General features: G+C 31.5%; 1 protein-coding gene across 1 annotated transcript; it reads left to right on the top strand.

Moving 5' to 3' along the window:
• Window positions 1–5,409: 5,409 nt before the first annotated feature.
• On the top strand, window positions 5,410–13,894 carry LOC107477743 (homeobox-leucine zipper protein HDG2). The gene is given in 14 exon segments (XM_016097812.3): window positions 5,410–5,720; window positions 6,170–6,422; window positions 6,914–7,268; window positions 7,706–7,823; window positions 7,897–8,085; window positions 8,184–8,639; window positions 9,573–9,674; window positions 9,758–9,958; window positions 10,236–10,410; window positions 10,948–11,014; window positions 11,016–11,121; window positions 11,692–11,787; window positions 12,419–12,838; window positions 13,451–13,894. Coding segments are annotated over 11 exon segments (2,211 nt in total). The 5' UTR covers window positions 5,410–5,720; window positions 6,170–6,422; window positions 6,914–6,972; the 3' UTR covers window positions 12,824–12,838; window positions 13,451–13,894.

Raw genomic sequence — 13,894 nt, 5'->3', positions numbered from 1 at the left:
CAAAGAATTGACCATAACAATCAAGGAAATCACAATTATCATGAATTATCTCAAATTGCATTAAAAGATAAACAAAAGAACAAAAGTAGATCCACAACAAAGTATGAGAATTACAAGAATTAAAGCACAAAACTAGATAGAGGAAGAGTAGAAGAGCAAGAATTGATAGAGGAAAAGTAAATCAAAGCAAGAGTTAAACCTAGATCTAAGGAAGAATTAAACCTAATCCTAATCCTAATTTTAGAGAGAAGTGAGAGCTTCTTTCTCTAGAAATTAAACTAAAACTAGATCTCATGTGAATGAATGAGCTAAAGATGATAGATCATGCATTCCCCTTCAATCCTTGGTCCTTTTAAGTGTTTTGGCGCCAAAGTTGGTTTGGATTGGGTCCCACAGCCTCTGTGAATTCACTGGCCACATTTTTATTAAAAAATCATATATCATCACTGACGCGTACGCGCACAGCACGCGTACGCATCGATGGGCCATTTCGCAAGGTGCGGGTACGTGCCTGGTGCGCGCGCGCGTCCATGGGCAAGTTCAATTCTTTGGCTTTTCATGATCTTCTCCACTTTGCATGCTTTCTTCCTTACTCCTTTGATCCATTCCTTGCCTTTTTTTCAACCTGAGATTACTAACAAACATATCAAGGCATCTTATGGGATTAAGGAGAAACTAAAATTATCTAATTAAAAATCCAAAAAGCATGTTTTTATACTTAGGCACAAATGAGGGAGAGATCACAAAATCATGCTAATTTATTGGCTAAATGTGGGAAAAGGTTATCAAAATACTCTAAATTCAACACAAGATAAACCCTAGAAACGGGGTTTATCAAGGTCACGTTGCACATGGTGGCTAAACCAGGATATATGGTTGTGTCACTCTTTTTTCTCTGTTCTGATTCTGGTTTTATTCTCTAAGAGACAAAATAAAATTGTCTTCTGCTTATTCTACCCAGCAAGACGTCACAGCAACTATGCTCACATACAACTCTATTTTAACTTTAATGTCTCCTGTGTTTTTAACAAAAGTAGACTTAACAGATTCTCTAAGTTCCATCCAATTTGAAGTAAAATCTAACAAAAAAAGAGGCCTAGATTCAACCCCCTTCTCTAAACCACTGATAACCATCATAAAGAAAGTTAGACAAGCCTCTTTTGTTACTTAAATCTTATTTTTAAAAGCAAAACAAGGAATTTATGTTTTTACTAGTTTTCCAAATTTAACAAAAAACTGACTGATAAGAACATGTGTTGATACACCTGAATTCAGTTATGTTTTTGCATATCATCGAAAATCCCCTTTTCTTAAGAATGAAATAAAAGATTATTTTTTTGGAATACAAAGAATACTTGATTTTAAATTTATATCCAAGAACCCCCCATACAACATGGGTTCTGGCAATGTAATGTGGTTGGACTCTCATGTCGATCCGAACGAATTATCCTTTTCACGGAGGTAAATCTTTGCCCGCTATGGCCCAGAAACCGGAGCAATAGTGAATGATTCATATTCTATTTTTGGAATGTTTCTATTCAGCGGGTGTGGTTATTGGCAAGAACTTATTGAATCTATCGTTTGGGCTCATAATAAATTAAAAGTTGCTCCCGCTACTCAGCCTAGAGCCTTGAGTATTGTACAGAAAAAATTGCCATATTTAAAGTTGTAACAATCTAGTGATCCACTTGTTTGGTCATGGCTTCATTGAGTATGCTTTCTGTTTCAAAACATAACAGATATAATAACAACAAGAAGAACAATAGCATAAGCAACAATTTATTGTTGTCCTTGTTTATCTTTGATACTTTATTATCTTTGATACCTTGATACAAATCATATTATTTTTCATACTTTGTTTTTAAATTATGACTTTTGATTTTCAGTGACTGTATGAATTAAAAATTATATTAAGATGTTTGGTTTATCGCTATAATTTTTGGTTATTACAAGATTTTAAAGTTTGAGTTTCGAAAATGCCACTTCAAACAAAAAAATTATTTTAACGAACAAAATGACAGTTTTAGTGGCCATTTTAAGAGAGTAAAAAATTGACATTTTAAGTAGTAAAAAGGTGGTTTCAATCCCATTTTCAAAAACATAAAATTATCACCATAATTAAAAAAAACGGCGATTAAATATGTTATTTTATTCAAAAAATTGCGATTTTTTAAACAGAGAAAGCGCATCATATTTGTGTAAAAAAAGCGGTTAGAAATCGCCATTTTAAACAAACAAACGGTTGTTATTCAGCTTAAAAGCAGAGGTTTAAAAGCGCCATTTTGTAAAAAAATGCCATTATATCCTAATATAAACGGCGGTTACAACCATCGTTTTTAAACAATAAAAAAATGTCATTTTAACTGTCACAAAAATTATCATATTAACTTTACGTAATTGTGGCAGTTTTTTAAAAACCGCCATAATAATCAGAATGGCGTCCCGAATAACGGTATTTTTTGAAGTACCATTTTTGGTAATAATAGTAGTTAAAACTGTCATATTTACAAAAAAAACCTTCATTTTAACTATTTTTTTATAATGTTAAAAACGATTGGATAAATTGACATGAATGATTATTCTGTTTAATATAATATTTATTTATATTTTGACTATTTTCCTTCCTACGAAGACATCTTTTATGAGTAGCCACTATAAATAATATGTAGTTTGTAACTATTTTAATTTCAAATAACATTTATATAAAATAATAAAATAAAAAAGAAAATTAAAATTATAACATTATATTTATTAATCTGATGAAATAATATATTATTTTAATAGGTAAAAAAGATATTTTTTAAAAAAGAGTTTTGCTTAAGGGATTTGTTAAAATGATCAATGTAAAATATTTTTATTGAAAAAAAATCATTATCAATATTTTTTACAATATATTTAGAATTTGATTTTGATACACTTAATGTTCTTTATCATTTTCGAAGCCTCAAAGGATTCTCTTTGTTCTTGCTGTAACCTTCTCATATTTGCGAGCATTTCGGCCTATAGCCATGGTTTCACTATTTTTTGATGCTGATCAGTGGTGCTGGAGCATTTTGGATGAACTTTCTGGGACTTCTGCTTTTCTTGCAGCCTCTTTCATCCTGGGCTTTTGATTTTTGTTGAGAGCTCCTGGCCTATTAAGAGTAGTTTACTTTTTTTTTTTGAAATTTGTGGGTTTTTGCCCGCTCCAGGCCCTATGACTTTTTGGGCCACCTGGGGTTTTAGCCCACTTTCCTTTGGAAAATTAAAAATCACTAGTCCACATTGCATGGCCTCTTGATTTTCTTCAACGTGTATAGTGTTATCTTGTCCATCAATTTCGCCATCTTCATACATGACATTATATCGCGATCCTGTCTTACTTAATTGCACCATCTTAGGATTCCACTTTCCCTAATCGTAAGCGATTCTTTACCATTGGCAGTATATTTCTTTTCCATAATTAATCTTTCTGGTTTTTTTCTTATTTGGTGCCTCACCATCATTCATAGTCCAAAATCTGGTAGCTTTTGATTATGTTGTTCCTGTATTGTAGCAGGACTTTCCATATTGGTATCTTCTATCATCATTAATGCATTTTCTCTCGCCTGAATTATCCTCCGATCTGTGGCCATAGAGGCCACATATGAAACAGATAAGATGAAGACCTTCATATTCAACATTCAAGGTACTACCCAACACAGAGATACGAGGAATCAATTTCTTCGTAAGATCGATTTCTACACAAATTCTCGCGAATCTTCCACAGGAGTAGATGAAAGTTGCTCGATCAATCTTCAGCATCGTTCCTAATGTTAATCCAACTCCACAAAAACTGAGAGTTATAAAGTTCAATCGGTGAATCGGGATCTGAATTCACGTTGCAATCTTCTTTACTGCTCTTTCTGATTCCAAAAAGAAGGGTATCCACTTTTGCACAATCAAATAATACCCAGTTATCATATACGGTCCTCCCGTGAGCACAAAGGAATAATCATTCTCCTCTGAAAAGTGAACTAAGAAATAGTCACGGTTTATATCAATAACATTAATGTTACATTTCTTTACCCAGTTCCTTCCAAGGCATTGCTCCATTAAACCGAGATTCACTCGCTTTCCTAGTACTTTGACAATGAGTGAGGCATGTCAGAACTTGCACCAATCATCAAATTCTTCCTTCGTCACCTTGATCTCAGGACAGGGATTAAAAAGTTTTTCTTCCTTTTGGAGGTTTTCCTCGTCCAAATACCAATGATCCTCTGGGTTTGGCTCGCTATCATTAGAGTTCACAGAGTGTGGGCTTGAGTCTTCTTCCATAATCCCTAGCTAGTGTCACCAGCAGGGAGTCTCTATACAAAACTTTTGGCCTTGTAGAGTTAGAAGAATCAATCCGAGTCATGAGATCCATACCATTCCCCTGTTGGTTAAGATCAACTTTTCGGATTTTGACTTTTTTGATACTTCGTTGGATTAAATCATCTTCTTCGGGTGAAACTCTAGTTGAGCTCTCATGTGATTCTATTCCCAAAAGCTTTTATTTTAACCTTTTTTTTATAATAGTGAGAACGATTAGATAAATTGATACGAAATATTACTTTATTTAATATAATATTATTTGTCTATATTGGACTATTTTCCTTCCTATGAAAACATATTTTATGATTAGCTTGTGTAATTTGTATTTATTTAAATTTCAAATAACATTTATATGGAATAATAAAAATGAAAAAATATAAAATTAGAACGTTATATATATTTATTAATTTGATGAAATAATATATTAATAGGTAAAATAGATTTAATAATATAAAATATTCTCAAATTCAATAAATCAAAAATTAATTTACTATAAATCTGAATTTTATTTAATAATTTACTATCATTTGGTTAATAAATTATTGTATATATAATATAATTTGAATATACAACACTCATTTAAATGAACAGATAAATTGATTATTTGATTAATTCAAATTAAATGAGAAATATGTGTAATATATACGACTCTTTTCATATTATATACATAAGCTAATTATATTTTACTATTATGATAATATAGACATAAAAATTTTGCTAAAAAGTTTGTTGAGTATATATTAGANTTATAAAATGACCTAGCTATATGTTACGTTTACAAAATTCAAATATTTTTTAACGTAATAAATTTTTTTCAAAACAAACACAAAATTTTTTAAAACTCTATTTAAATATATACTCAAAATTATTTTTCTAAATAACTAAAAAATATTTTTTATATTTTGAATACATTAAATATATTAAAATAAAATTTATTATCATACTATGTACCTTTAAAATAAGATTTCTGCTACAAATGACTTTAATAATTATTCAAACAAAATAAATAAAAATAAATGCTCTCCTTCTCTCTCTAGAGCAATTACACCTCCTTCGCCCACCATTAAATGCAATTGCACCCTCTCAACACGCTCTGCAATTACTCTTCGCTGCTTCTGTTCCCTCCCTCCTTCCGTTTCTTTCCTCCTTCAATGCTTTTCCATTTCTCCCTATCTCAATCTCTTTTCCCTTCTTCTCCTCCTCCCTCCTTCTCACCGTAAAATAACTCTCTTTCTTTTACCATACTAAGATCCAAAACGAAAAAAACGGTAACCGTTTCCAATGTCTCTTCTATTCAACCAAAAATGTTCCTCTTTTTCTTCAACGAGTTGATTAAATGCTTTTGTTCCCAAAACTACAGATCTGCACAAGCACTCTCATCACTGGTAAGTGTGGGGATAGAAAAAAATGGAAAGACTTATTTTGATTATTTCGAATAACGTTCATAAAAAGGTTACGTTCTTTAGGATCAAGATTCTGCTAAACAAAAGAATTAAAAAGAGTAATGTTTCTAACACGATTTCTTTGAGCTAGTCGAGTTACTCTCCCTTTTGTAAGTGCAGCAGTAAAAAGAGAACCTATATATTTTGTAAGAATTTCCGAGATCGTCGTCAGAAGAAAATATTTTATTTTATTTTATTTTATTTTGTCTATTTTTATTATGCCTGTGATTCGGTTTGGATTTTGATAATTTTTGTGCGTAAAAAAAAAGGCAGCAGTATCAAATAAAATAGTCAATTATTTTTCTTTGCATTTACGTATAACGTTTTTCTTCCCTTTGTCCCTTCTTTTTCTTTCTGCGTTAATGTAGTGTTTTGGCTTTAATTCTTTGCAGAAAAGCACATAATCAAAGAGCTAGCTAACTGGAGCTGAACCCTTACCTCCGAAAATCAAATAAGGTTCACTGTGTTCTCTATATATGTGTGGCCACCATAGTAGCGAGTGTTGGTTGTTTTGAGGGTTTGTGAAAAAATATGATTCCGGCGAGAAACAGAAACATGCGATCGGTTATTGGAAGGAATTACTACGAAAACGACGTCGTTTCTGCTGCTGGGTTTGGATCCTCATCACCTCTCAGTCTTTCTTAGGTCGGTGCTTATTAACGCCTCTTCCGTTGACCATCCCCCTTTCTTCCGTTTCACTTTCTTTTACTAATACTAATTATTATTTATTATTTATTTATTATAAATAAAATAAAATAAAATATAATGCAAAATTAATTTTCGCTTGCCTACATTATTTTATTAATTAATTTTTCAAGTGAAATTCTTAATTTTGGTGGCACACTAAACTCTACTATAGATTGATGATTTGTACTCAAGCCATGAAGCCGAAGCAAATATCCTTCTCGATATTCGAAAGCCGCGTTGCTTCCTATTCTCTCACTCTATTTTCCCCATTAAAAAAAAGATAATGACTATATAAAACCCTTTATAACAAAAAATTTTGTATAAACTAAGCAATTTTTTTTTCTTTTGTTTTGTTTTGCTTTGACTTATTTCTACTCCTATGACTATAACTCTCTGTACAAACGTCAATGGTTATTAATTACTACAAAACTTTTGTGTTTGTTGTTTAGATTGAAGAATTATCATCATAAAGGGTGTTGGTGAGGAATCTTGAAAGATCTGTAGAAATATGTTCCAACCAAACATGACTGAAGCTGTTGGTGGCCTTCACTATCATCACCAGTATCATCCTTTTGATATGGCTCAGAACACAACAACATCGGAGAGTGATGTACCGAGAATTCGAGAGGACGAGTTATTCGACAGCGCCACCAAGTCCGGCAGCGAGAACCTTGAGGTTGAAGGTGGTGGAGGAAGTGGTGGTGGTGGTGAAGGTGGTTCTGCTGGGGAAGACCAAAACCCTCGCCCTAATAAGAAGAAACGCTATCACCGCCATACCCAACACCAGATCCAAGAGATGGAAGCGTAAGATACATTATTGTTGTTATGCACACATATTTAAATTTCAATTAAATTAAACCACGCCATTCTTCAAAATTCTGTATAGTGCTATCTTTTTATAGCATGCTTTAATTGAGAATTTGAAATCTCTCTAAAGTTAAAACATTTTAGTACATCGCTGACAAGTGGGGTTGAGTATAGTAGGTCTCCTAATTTAAGTTAATTCTTGAATTCTCAACTGATTAACAATAATATATAGGTATTTTTGTAATAAACAAGCTCCAACAACATAGGCATTGAATTCACTAGTTCTATGTCTGATTAAAATACACGAAAAGCTTTTCATTAACATTTTTAATGAGAAGAACAAATGGTAGAATAACATAAAGCAAGAGAACAAAAACCATGAGTGATTGTTATTGTGAATTTTGAATTATAATTATTTGTTAACTTTTTTGTAGTTTCTTTAAGGAGTGCCCTCACCCAGATGACAAGCAAAGGAAGGAGCTGAGTAGGGAGTTAGGGTTAGAGCCATTGCAAGTGAAGTTCTGGTTCCAGAACAAACGCACTCAAGTGAAGGTAAATTATAATAAAAATGAAGCAAAGTAAAAAACAAAGTGTATGTGTATGAATAAGTTAAATTTTGTTGCAGACTCAAACTGAAAGGAGCGAGAACTCACAGCTAAGAGCGGAAAATGAGAAGCTTAGAGCAGATAACATGAGGTATAGGGAAGCACTAAGCAATGCATCGTGCCCTAGTTGTGGTGGCCCAACCGCCATAGGGGAAATGTCATTCGATGAACATCACCTCAGGCTTGAAAATGCACGTCTTAGGGAAGAGGTATAACACAAGTACACTAATCTATCATTTTTATAACACCCACAAAACTACTTAACAAACAAACTATCTCAATCATTTTCTGCTATTTTTATTTGCAGATTGATCGAATTTCAGCAATTGCAGCCAAGTACGTAGGCAAGCCTGTGGTGAACTATTCAAACCTCTCCCCTGCCCTCCCACCTCGCCCGCTAGAACTCGGCGTTAGCGGTGGCAGTGGCGGCTTTGGAGGTGGTAGTGACATGTACAGTGGTGGTGCCGGAGACTTCCTGAGGTCGATAAACGGGCCCTCGGAAGCCGACAAGCCACTGATAATTGAGCTGGCTGTTGCAGCCATGGAGGAGTTAGTTGGGATGGCACAAATGGGTGAGCCACTTTGGTTGACAATGACCTCCATTGACGGTGGCACTTCCACTGTGCTCAACGAGGATGAGTACGTTAGAACCTTCCCTCGTGGAATTGGCCCCAAACCTGCTGGGTTCAGATCCGAAGCTTCTAGAGAAACCGCTGTTGTTATCATGAACCATGTTAACCTCGTCGAAATTCTCATGGATGTGGTGAGTGCCTTTCTATTTCCTTCACTTTTCATTCTCATAATCTCATGCATATCATCATTATTATCGTTATTATTTTCCTAAGCACCATCTTATATATCCTAACCAAGTAAACAAAAAATTGAGTGGTATATAACACTATCTCATCTACGTGTAATCTAAGGTTCAGTATACGGTGGTAACGGGTATCTAAAATTGTCAATTTAATTCGTAGTTTATATGTGTATATGTTATTTAAAAATTTTTTATTAAATATAAAAGATTATTAATTATTAATAGAAGATCATTATTTGATATTTTAATACGTTTTTTTTATATATTTTTATTTTAAATTATCATCAAGTTATATAATAATATTACATCTATTGTTAACTTGCGAGTAGAGTTGGATACTCGCAAATTAAAAATAAATAGAATTAGAATTAAGATATTGTTAACCCACAAGTAAAATAGAGTTAAATTTATATAAAAATTTTAAGTTACGAGTAGAGTTAAAATTAAATTCAAACACTATTTTTTCCATTGTGATCCCTAATTCCGTATATTAAAACAAATATATTAAAACAAATATATTTTTTGACTTAATAGACCTGACACAAAAATGAATAAAAATAGTATTACATTCTGTTGTTACTATTTAGGGTTGGAGAAAGTCTATAAAATTAATTTAGTTAATTAATATTAATTTATTTCTTTTTAATTTTAAAAATTCTCAACTTCTTTAAAGGATGTTGGCGTAAAATCAATTATTATAATAGAATATATATTAAAATATAAAATATATATTACAAATAAATTAAATTATTCATATATTTATATATAAATATATAATAAATTTTAATTTACATTTAGCATTTCTGGTTATCTTTATTAGGGATTGTTTCTTGCTTCCATTGTTTTTGATGTTTGGCTCAGACTTTGCACATTTATTTTCAGAACAATTGGTCGACAATGTTCTCTGGTATAGTCTCAAGAGCTATAACTATAGAAGTGCTATCAACAGGAGTGGCTGGGAACTACAATGGTGCTTTACAAGTGGTATGTATGTTGAATAAGTAAGTAACTAAGTTTTGAGTATGTTGTTGAAGATGAAATGAATGATGATGCATGTATGGATGCAGATGAGTGCAGAATTACAAGTACCTTCTCCACTTGTGCCAACTCGAGAGAGCTATTTTGTGAGATATTGTAAGCAGCATGTAGATGGGAGTTGGGCAGTGGTGGATGTGTCGTTGGATCATTTGCGCCCTGGTCTTACTCCAAGATCTAGAAGAAGGCCTTCTGGTTGCTTAATCCATGAAATGCCCAATGGTTATTCTAAGGTAATTCCAAAAAAAAAAATATTATTCGTATACACCAAATATTTTTAACATGGTTATAAAAATTCAACTGTTCATAATTAATTATATATTTAAATTATTTTTTATTTAAGAAAACAAAAATAATGTATATTTTGTTGTTAAGAATATATAATGTCAAAATAGTATTTATTATAAAAAAATGTATATATAGATTGATTAATCAATACAACCAAAAAAGAATCTATCTCACTTAAAAAGAATACAATGTAAATAATCTAATCTAAATATTTGACATTAGGTGACATGGGTTGAGCATGTGGAAGTGGATGATAGAGGTGTTCCTAACCTTTACAAGCAGCTTGTAAACTCTGGGCATGCATTTGGTGCAAAACGTTGGGTTGCAACTTTGGATAGACAATGTGAGAGGCTTGCTAGTGCCATGGCAACAAACGTTCCTACCGTAGATGTTGGAGGTATTCATAAAAAAACACTGATTTCCTTACATTCCTACTTTGCTGGATTTTTTTACTTCTTTTTTATATTACTTAACTACGTATATTTATCAAAACATAAATTTCTATTTTTACTTACGAATATTTAGATTATTTTATATTTTTCACAAAATATAAAACTAATTCTGTCAACGCTCGTTTTTTTTTAAAAAAAATCCAGTTTTTATAAATATAAAATTAATTTTATTTTCTCACAAACAGACATATTATTATTCTAAATATTCGTAGATAAAAATAATAATTTATTGCAAAAGAAGATGTTCAAACTTTTTACACTCAATTATCTCAAAAGTAAAACTAGTATGCAAGTACATATTTGAGATTTATGTTTTGCTTGTGATAACATATTTTCTAACCAATATTCTTAAAAATATAATTATTTATATATTCTTTTCAATCAACTTAAATTGAAAAAAAATGCAAAATTGAATACTCATTTTCTGAATATTTTTTTATCAATGCTAATTAAGTTATGGTATGCATGATGTTAATAATTAGTGATAACAAACCAAGAAGGGAGGAAGAGTATGCTGAAGCTGGCAGAGAGAATGGTGATAAGCTTTTGTTGGAAGACCACCTGGCATTGTTCTAAGTGCTGCCACTTCCTTTTGGCTTCCAGTTCCTCCCAAAACAGCCTTTGATTTCCTCCGTGATGAGAATTCAAGAAGTGAGGTATGTGATCATATATGTTAATCAACAATTCAAACTATCAAACTTTTTTATTGTTATTATTATTATTCAATAACCTTATATCCTACCAGCATATCAATAGACACTACTATTAATTTACCTTTTTATTTTTTAAATATGTATAAAAATAATAAAAATTGAATTAGTTAAGATGGTAAATAATTCATAATTTAACTAAAATATTTTACATTTAAATCTTTAAAATAATATTTTTTATGAATTAGATATAACAAAAGATATTTAAAAAAATAGACACTAATCTTTTTAATTTCAAAATAAATAGGTCCTTTTCTAAATAAGATAGATTCCTTTTCTTGGAAAATGCCTATCTAGTTTTTATTTTTTACACAAACCACAAGTACTTGGGATAGATCTTATTCAGATTACCAAAAATTGAAGTGTACATCAATGCATTGACTAACTTTTTAGTCATGGGTCAAAAGTATCCCATTTTTCACACACAGCCTTGTTATAAATTGGTTTTTATTAAATTATTACTTAAATGTTTATGTTCATGCTGTTTTAACTTTCTTATCCTGTTGAAAATTACAGTGGGATATTCTTTCAAATGGTGGAGCAGTGCAAGAAATGGCGCACATTGCAAATGGAAGAGATACCGGAAATTGTGTGTCGCTACTTAGAGTCAATGTGAGTTAATCCTATACAATTTTTTTCTTATTTTATGAGTTTTATTTTCATGCACTATGAATATATAATTTTAATTTGGATTTCATACTGCATTCGATTATAGGGGTATCATCGGGATGTAGCTTTATTCTCCAAAAGAAATTCAATCAAATAAATATTAATACATACAAAAAATCTTTTCTTTTAAAACAATTGTGTAGTTTATGTTACAATACAATATCAATATAAAGGTTTAACATACAGTTAGACTGAATTTTTAGTAACATCAATCTTAGTATAACAATAACAGTTTACCCTCAAACAATATTGGTGTGTTCTCATCACATACTTAACTTTTGAATTACTTTATACAAATATAAATAACAGGATCCACATTTTGTAAAGATAAGAGGTTATAATTTTTAAGCAACCATATTACGTATATACAAAAAGATTAGTCATTCTATCATTTCAGTACATTTATTTATACACAAATATGTAGTAGATGATTTAGGATTTAATCTTTTGTGGGTACCAATCTCTTTGAAGACTATAATTTCAGGAAAAATCCTATAATATATAAATCTGTGTGTCTTAGTTAAACCAAGTGAAGTATGAGTAAATTAAAATATTATTACGATGATGAATGCAGAGTGCAAATTCAAGCCAGAGCAACATGTTGATACTGCAAGAGAGCTGCACAGATTCAACAGGCTCCTTTGTAGTTTATGCTCCTGTGGACATTGTTGCCATGAATGTGGTTTTGAATGGAGGGGACCCAGATTATGTGGCACTTCTTCCTTCAGGATTTGCCATCCTCCCCGATGGAAGTTCAGGCGGCTGCGGCAGCGGCATTGGTGGTGAAACAAATGGCCCTACTGGTGGGGGCGGTGGCGGCGGAGGTGGTTCTCTATTGACGGTTGCATTCCAAATATTGGTTGATTCAGTTCCAACGGCTAAGCTTTCTCTTGGGTCAGTTGCAACCGTTAATAGTCTTATTTCTTGCACTGTTGAGAGAATCAAGGCTTCTTTGTCTGGTGATCCTGCTTCACTATGATTGAATCATCATGTGGTAAGCCTCTACCTCTATCACCTTCATTCTTATTACATGCTTTCACATTTTTTTGGATATGGATGTTTGACTTTAGAAAATATTTTTTATATTTTTTTAAATTTAATTTTGATGCACTCTTTGTGAACAATAGATTTATACATACACCTAATTATATCATGCTACTTCAACAAAAAAAAACTATTTTTTGTTTTTACTGTGTAAATAGTTATAAAAAAATGAATGTGATTAAAATTATGTAAAATATTTTACATTATTAGCACATCAAAGTTAAACTATTTTATGAAACGCAAATAAAAGAAAAAAAAGAGAACGAATAAAAAGATTTTGTCAATTAACATTTTAGAGGACAAATAATACCTAAATTATTTTCTTGGTCCATAACATATATTATTACATCATTTTTCATTAAACAAATTTTCGATAGTAAACACACCAAGTATAATCTAACCTTAGGAGTTTTGTTTAAGAATTTAACCTCCTTGAATCTGTAAGTATAATTTATCCTTAGGAGTTTTTTTTTTTTTTTCACTAATCAAATTCCCTTCATTCCATGCATGCTTTTTTCTACAATTTTTATGTTATATTTACTTGGTTAATTTTGTGTTGTAGCTTATACAAGAAGGATATAATGATTGATATTTTGGAAAACATAAAAGATGAAGTGTTGAGGAAATTGGGATTTATACAGAATGATGTGGAGAAGTCAAGAACGCACCTTGCATGATATTCCTTCTCGGGTTCGGGAATTGACTTCCCTGGACAAAAAAAAAGTAAAAACACTACTAAGACCTTAATTAATTAGTGTCCTTCAACATTTCCAAGACTTCTATAATATAGCTTTAGGGAGGATTAACCTTTTGGGTAACTAGCTAGTTCTTAATTATATTCAATTGGTGTTAACTTTTAATTTTGCTGTAGACACTCTAAGCTACCACTAGTTGGTGATGGCAAGTTTGCACCACTAGGCTTCCTCTTTCATCCATTTTATGGGTTTTGAAATCGACATTGTGTTCGATTATGCAAAGTAGCTAGAGAGCTTTGACATTCATTTAA

The sequence above is a fragment of the Arachis duranensis genome, chromosome 3 (assembly GCF_000817695.3).
Source record: "Arachis duranensis cultivar V14167 chromosome 3, aradu.V14167.gnm2.J7QH, whole genome shotgun sequence".
Classification (NCBI taxonomy): Eukaryota; Viridiplantae; Streptophyta; class Magnoliopsida; order Fabales; family Fabaceae; genus Arachis; species Arachis duranensis.
Note: the sequence above shows the minus strand (reverse complement) of the source record. Positions and strands in the feature narration are given on the sequence as shown.